The sequence below is a fragment of the Gigantopelta aegis genome, chromosome 7 (genome assembly GCF_016097555.1).
Source record: "Gigantopelta aegis isolate Gae_Host chromosome 7, Gae_host_genome, whole genome shotgun sequence".
Classification (NCBI taxonomy): domain Eukaryota; kingdom Metazoa; phylum Mollusca; class Gastropoda; order Neomphalida; family Peltospiridae; genus Gigantopelta; species Gigantopelta aegis.
In genome coordinates, this window is record NC_054705.1 from 5,570,395 (window position 1) to 5,578,194 (window position 7,800).

Genomic DNA, 7,800 nt, shown 5'->3' on the forward strand with positions numbered 1-7,800 from the left:
ATAAATACGTCTGACTACACACTTACGGTTAAAACTTCGGTTTGTCTGGTCTATAGATCACGTTAACGTGACTAGGATCTCGTATTGGAATGTTTAACGACACCTCGGCACAAAAATATGTATAGGCTATTTTGTGTCAAATAAAGGCAGACACACGAATACGATCAATTAAAGTATAAAGAACTGTGGGGGAAAGTCCATTACAATACAAAAACGAAAATAGTATAATTTAAGCATTTCTATATGAAGCCAGGCAACATAATGTCGATCTGACGTGCATTATAAATACATATGACTAGCGAGTGTGACAACACCCTACTGGGAAAATTCAAAATAAAATTATCTAAAAACGGGTTTCTTCTCTAATACAAACCTATTATGTTTGTAGAGAGAGAGACTACATACATAGATAGATACGGAGTTGAGGTATTGCTAAACATAATGTGTTTATTTCACACACTCATCCAATCTCCGTGTTACTGATAGGTCGCATTACAATGGGGACAGTTAGTACAGTTAATGATGTGAATGTGATATAATACCTGATGATTTGTTTTAAATTAATTTAAAACTCAAATGCAGTTTATTCGCTAACCTGACATTATCATATTAACATATTAACGTCTCTTTTCTTCATTCTAAATCGGGAATTCCCGATTTTATTTTGAGCGCCAGCTGGTGTGTTGCAGATCTCCTATAACACGGTCACCTGACGTGATTACTTTACTGAAGGTTACTTTATAGTCACGCGCTAGGCGACACCCGCCACAAACAGAAACGCCACGGATTGGGGCAGGTCGGCTGGTACTTCGGGGGAAAAGTCGCAGCCAAAGTCGTGTAACTTAAAATGTACGTATGCTAAATACCGCGAGGCGAAGCTTCGTTGAAATGGGTATGCATGTGTTAAAAGACACCACAGCCATAGAAAAACTAACACAGATTTCAGTTGATAACGCTGGCGGAATATATAGTGTTCGAAGAAAATTGCATTATTCTGGAGTACTAGGCCACTGCGTCAAATATCAAACAATGCAACAACAACAGATGTGAAGGTGTAAGCGTGACCTTATTGTGCCAAATAAAATATATTCATAGTCGTGTTAATACACTTACGTGTGTTTCTTATTATTGTGTAGCGAACAAAACCCACATGACAGTAGATCTCTTGTTATAAGACCAAACTGGCAGTGAATTTGTTATTACTATATCACAGTATTATTGTTATTCCTATAAGCGGATAGACGTTGTTATTCATATAAACAGACAGATCTTCGACAGTGGCGTTTTTATTCTTATAAACGGATAGTACTTCGACAGTGGCGTTTTTGTTCCTATAAACGGACAGTTCGACAGTGACACTGTTATGGCTAAAAACGGATACAAACCCGACAGCGAGGCTGCAAAGATCCAACTGTATCAGCAATCGTTTAACGGATGGCCAGGGAAAGTGTCTGCAGTGAAACTAGCTATAGCAGGATTCAGATACCTGGGACCTGGAGACAAGGTTATATGTGACACGTGCGGACTAAAACTCTACAACTGGGATGGCAGCGAGAAACCCACGGACGTGCACAAGTCTAACTCTCCTCGGTGTGAGTTCATCAACAAGTGGTTTGGCGGCTCCGTCGTGTCGGATTCTGTAAGAGTAGCACCATCAGAGCCGCCTCCTGCTTTCCCGCAGTTCTCAGACATCAGTTCTCGACTCGACTCCTTTGAAGGTTGGCCCCAAACTATGACCCATCAGTCGCCAGCGACTTTAGCTGCAGAGGGGTTCTACTACATCGGGTCTGCGGACAGAACGTGCTGTTTTCAGTGCGGCATTCGTCTGAGAGACTGGGATGGAGATGATGACCCGTTCGACTGTCACAAGGAATATGCTCCTGGCTGTTCGTTCATCAAGCGCAGAGAGCGAGAGAGGCAGGGACAGCTGGAGAAGACAGAGAAAACGTCAAAGGAACAAGCTGAGGGTCCAGAAAATGGGATCAGTACATTGACTATAGGTGAAGCTACATCGGATTTCAAAACCAATAACAATACGCCAAGTAACGAAGCGACAAACTCAGTGACACCCAATGTGACAAACACAGTGACACCCAATGTGTCAAACACAGTGACACCCAATGTGGCAAACACAGTGACAACCAATGTGACAAACACAGTGACACCCAATGAGGCATCACCCGTCTCGGAAAGGCACACTGATGTATTTGATGCACCAGCAGCCGGCGTAAACGTAGCTGATGGTGGACAGTCGGATAAACACAATGTTGATGACGACAGTAGAAATGATGTCAGTGATGACGTGGTAATCGACTGGCAATGTCCCAAAGTTCTGGCAGTTCTGGATTATGGATGTACTAAGGAGGAAATTACGAAAGCGTTTAAACAATATGGGGGAGATCATTTCCGGGATGCACAATCATTGTTGTTAGCCATATCGGACGCTTCATAACAGATTGAAACAAAAACAAACCAACAACAACAACAACAACAACAACAAAAACTGCATATGACTAACGAACGTATGTGTACTCCGCTACAGAGACACAAACGTGCAGACTAAATCGATGGAACTCACGTCGGCCTCAGGGTGCCAACACATGGGACAATATTTCGAAATCTGAGGTAACCGGAAGTCCCGTTCAGGTGTTACTTTTTACCTTGTTCGGTTACGTGTGTTCGGTTACGTGAATTATATTTGCGTAACCTGTGGGTTAACTCATCGGTTATCTCAAAGTTACGTTCATTTGTGAGGTTTTGTCTTCACCGTTCTACAATATTTTCATTAACAATAAAGTTCAGTATCTAAATACAAAACTTTACAAGCCCCTAAAACCGTTAATTTTACTCAGTTGTTTTTGTTTATTCCTTACAATTACCGATGTCGGGTATACATGGAGGAAATCAATTAACATTCGGTGCATGTCACATAACCGCACACGTGCCGCCACTGATTCTGACAATGTGGGGACCCAATCTGTCGAGGTTTTTGAACAGGTGAACAGATGAACACTTTCACTACTCCGTTAGAACTTAGAAGTGATTATTTTGACAGTATGGTAAATGTGTTGCAGCTATTTACTTCATGGAATTGTTTCGTGCTGGGGTGTCATTAAACGTTCGTTAACTCATCCATCCATTAATGGAAATGTTCTAGTGTTACGGTATCTACGTGGAAGGCAACTATGGGATCGCCGGGAGAAGATGAAGTTAAAAGCTAAAAAAAAAAAAAACTAAATTTAATATGACACGACATGACAGACATGAGTTCAGGAGGGCGATTGATCGCGGTCGCTCGCTAAGCTAATTGTTGTGTCTAACGTTAAATAAATGTAATAGGACAGGAGACGGTGGTACCAGTCAAATGTTTCGCGAGCGCTCGGCCTCCTGAACGCAGTGCCATATATTATTATTATTATTATTACAATTATTATAATTATAATTATAATTATTACAATTATTATAATTATAATTATTATTATAATTATAATTATAATAATTGTAATTCGTAAATTAGTATTATACTAATTGTAATTATTATAATTATAATTATAATTATTATTATAATTATAAAAACATTAAATCATCATCATTATTATAACTATTTTTTATTTTTATTATTATTATATTTTTTTTTTTTTTTTTTTTTTTTTTTTTTTAAATAACCTTCTTTATTTTCTTGTGTAGATTTGTTTGTTTTCGTCTTATTTGTTAACGTAGGCTAACCGCAGTCTGAAGGTAGAATCATAATTAGTACTTTAATTAATGAATGTTTTGGAATTTAATTTTGGAATTCGTAAATGTAAACAAATCATACTATTATTATTGTTATAATTATAATTATTATAATTATAATATTATAATTATAATTATTATAATAATTATAATAATCATAATTATAATCATAATTATAATTATAATTATGTATTATAATTATTATAATTATAACTATAATAATAATAATAATTGTAATTCGTAAATTATTATTATAATAATTGTAATTAAAATTATTATTATAATTATAATTATAATTATTATAATTATTATTATAAAAACATTATAGTAATTATAATTATAATTATAATAATTATAATTATAATTATAATTATAAAAACATTAAATCATCCGTAAGTATTTCAGTGACAATGCGTAATGTTTAAATGGGTTTTTTACAAACAAAATATGCATGTATCGTTTTTCAATATTTTTATTTTTTTTATTTTTTTTTGCAGCAACACGTATTTTATGTATATATTCAACAACGCATGCCACACCATTCTATACACCATTCATAACAAACATGACAGCATTTAATAACAAATTACCATCAAATCTCATGTTGATAAGAGGGTGAAAGGAAACTGTTCGGACCACTGGCATAAAGCAACTGCGCATGCACAGACATTTCTGTATCTAGCTTCTTTGTGCTTGATAATGATTTCTAGTAACAATCCGTACAGTTGCCTGCTGTGGCTGTTCCAGCATATTATCTTCACCGCTGTTGGGGCAGGACGTAACGTTCGCTTGATGCGTGGTCGGTCTGGGATCGATCCCCGTCGGTGGGATCATTGGGCTATTTCTCGTTCCAGCCAGTGCACCACGACTGGTACAACAAAGGCCGTACTATGTACTACCCTGTCTGAGGAATGGGGCATAAAAATACCCCTTAGCTGCTAATCGACAAAAGAGTAGACCATTGAAGTGGCGCGACAGCGAGTTTTCCTATCTCTATCTGTATGGTCCCTTATCAATATGTCTGAAACATATACTCGTAAATTACAGAGTTGAGGTATTGCTAAACATAATGTGTTTATTTCACACACTCATCCAATCTCCGTGTTACTGATAGGTCACATTACAATGGGGACAGTTTATACAGTTAATGATGTGAATGTGATATAATACCTAACACTAGTTTATGCGCTAATCTGACACTATTATATTAACACCTGATTTGTTTAAATTGGGGATTCCCGATTTTATTTTGAGCTGGTGTGTTTGCCGACCTCTAGTAACTAAGGTTACGTCGTGATAGGTTACTTTATAGTCATGCGCTAGGCGACAACCACCACAAACTGAAACATCACGGATTGTGGCCTGTCGGCTAGTAGTTCGGGGGAAAAGTCGCAGCCAAAGTCGTGTAACTTTGAAAGAAAACACAGCCATAGAAAAAGTAACACTTGGTAATATATAGTGTTCGAAGAAAACTGCATTATTTTGGAGTACTAGGCCACTGCGTGAAATACGAAACAGAACTTCGACAGTGGCGTTTTTATTCTTATAAACGGACAGTTCGACAGTGACACTGTTATGGCTAAAACGGATGCAAACCCGACAGCGAGGCTGCAAAGAACCAACTGTATCAGCAATCGTTTAACGGATGGTCAGGGAAAGTGTCTGCAGTGAAATTAGCTATAGCAGGATTCAGATACCTGGGACCTGGAGACAAGGTTATATGTGACACGTGCGGACTAAAACTCTACAACTGGGATGGCAGCGAGAAACCCACGGACGTGCACAAGTCTAACTCTCCTCGGTGTGAGTTCATCAACAAGTGGTTTGGCGGTTCTGTCGTGTCGGATTCTGTAAGAGTAGCACCATCAGAGCCGCCTCCTGCTTTTCCTCAGTTCTCAGACATCAGTTCTCGACTCGACTCCTTCGAAGGGTGGCCCCAAACCATGACCCATCAGTCGCCAGCGACTTTAGCTGCAGAGGGGTTCTACTACATCGGGTCTGCGGACAGAACTCGCTGTTTTCAGTGCGGCATTCGTCTGAGAGACTGGGATGGAGATGATGACCCGTTCGACTGTCACAAGGAATACGCTTCTGGCTGTTCGTTCATCAAGCGCAGAGAGCTAGAGAGGCAGGGACAGCTGGAGAAGACAGAGGAAACTTCAAAGGAACACGCTGAGGGTCCAGAAAATGGAATCAGTACATTGACTATAGGTGAAGCTACATCGGATTTCAAAACCAATAACAATACGTCAAGTAACGAAGCGACAAACTCAGTGACACCCAAAGTGACAAACACAGTGACACCCAATGTGACAAACACAGTGACACCCAATGAGGCATCAGCCGTCTCGGAAAGGCACACTGATGTATTTGATGCACCAGCAGCCGGTGTAAACGTAGCGGATAGTGGACAGTCGGATAAGCGCAATGTTGATGACGTCAGTAGAAATGACGTCAGTGATGACGTGGTAATCGACTGGCAATGTCCCAAAGTTCTGGCAGTTCTGGATTATGGATGTACCAAGGAGGAAATTACGAAAGCGTTTAAACAATATGGGGGAGATCATTTGCGGGATGCACAATCATTGTTGTTAGCCATATCGGACGCTTCATAACAGATTGAAACATAAACAAACCAACAACAAAAAAGAAAAAAACTACATATGGCTAACTCACGTCGGCCTCAGGGTGCCAACACATGGGACAATATTTCGAAATCTGAGGTCACTGGAAGTCGGTTCAGGTGTTATTTTTTACCTTGTTCGGTTACGTGAATTATAACTGATCGGTTATTTCAAAGTTACGTTCATTTGTGAGGTTTTTCTTCACAGTTCTAGAATATTTTCATTAACAATAAAGTTCAGACAAGTAAGTATCTAAATACAAAACTTTACAAACCCTTAAAACCGTTAATTTTACTAAGTTGTTTTTGTTTATTCCTTAAAATTACCGATGTCGGGTATACATGACTCGTAGAAATTGACTTAAAATGGATAAAATCAATTAACATTCGGTGCATGTCACATAACCGCACACGTGCCGCCACTGATTCTGGCAATGTGTGGACCCAATCTGTCGAGGTTTTTGAACAGGTGAACGGGTGAACACTTTCACTACTCCGTTAGAAGTGATTATTTTGACAGTATGGTAAATGTGTTGCAGCTATTGACTTCATGGAATTGTTTCGTGCTGGGGTGTCGTTAAACGTTCGTTAGCTCATCCATCCATTAATGAAAATGTTCTAGTGTTATGGTGGAAGGCAACTACGGGATCGCCGGGAGAAGATGAAGTTAAAAGCTAAAAAAAACCCAAAAAACCCAACTAAATTTAATATGACACGACTTTAAGCTAGACACAAAGTCTAACGTTAAATAAATGTAATAGAACAGGAGACGATGGTACCTGTCAAATGTTTCGCGAGCGTTCGGCCTCCTGAACGCAGTGCCACAGATCACAGAAATGTTCAACAACTGAGGTGATGGAGTTTGTGATAAAACAAGAAAAGGAGTTTCTTTTATTTAACGACACCACTAGAGCACATTAATTTATTAATCATCTGCTATTGCATGTCAAACATATGATAATTTTGACACAGTCATAGAAAGGAAACCCGCTACATTTTTCCATTAGTAGCAAGGGATCTTTTATATGCACCATCCTACAGACAGGATAGCACATACCATGGCTTTGGATATACTAGTCGTGGTGCACTGGTTGTCACGAGAAATAGCCCAATGGGCCCACCGAAGGGGATCGACCCGAGACCGACTGCGCATTAGGTGTGCGCTTTTCCACTGGGCTACGTCACGCCCCCGAGCGAGTGATAGCGTCAAGGGACGGGACGTAGCCCAGTGGCATAGTGTCTGCCTGGTGAGCGAGTGATAGCGTCAAGGGACGGGACGTAGCCCAGTGGCATAGTGTCTGCCTGGTGAGCGAGTGATAAAGTCAAGGGGCGGGACGTAGCCCAGTGGCATAGTGTCTGCCAAGGGACGGGACGTAGCCCAGTGGCATAGTGTCTGCCTGGTGAGTGAGTGATAAAGTCAAGGGGCGGGACGTAGCCCAGTG

At 39.8% G+C, this 7,800-nt stretch overlaps 2 protein-coding genes across 2 annotated transcripts; both read left to right on the top strand.

Moving 5' to 3' along the window:
* The first annotated feature begins 1,363 nt into the window (after positions 1 to 1,363).
* LOC121377820 (baculoviral IAP repeat-containing protein 3-like) lies at positions 1,364 to 2,452 on the top strand. Its single transcript, XM_041505918.1, has one exon. It carries the CDS (start codon positions 1,364 to 1,366, stop codon positions 2,450 to 2,452), a length of 1,089 nt encoding a protein of 362 aa, XP_041361852.1.
* Positions 2,453 to 5,318: 2,866 nt separating this feature from the next.
* Positions 5,319 to 7,231, top strand: LOC121377821 (baculoviral IAP repeat-containing protein 2-like; the record flags this gene model as incomplete). Its single annotated transcript, XM_041505919.1, has 1 exon — positions 5,319 to 7,231. A coding segment is annotated over one exon (1,032 nt), but the record flags the coding sequence as incomplete, so codon positions are not given.
* Between the last annotated feature and the right edge of the window lie 569 nt (positions 7,232 to 7,800).

Excerpts from the sequence above, each read along its gene's own strand:
- LOC121377820 (XM_041505918.1), top strand. The coding sequence starts at position 1,364 with ATGGCTAAAAACGGATACAAACCCGACAGCGAGGCTGCAAAGATCCAA.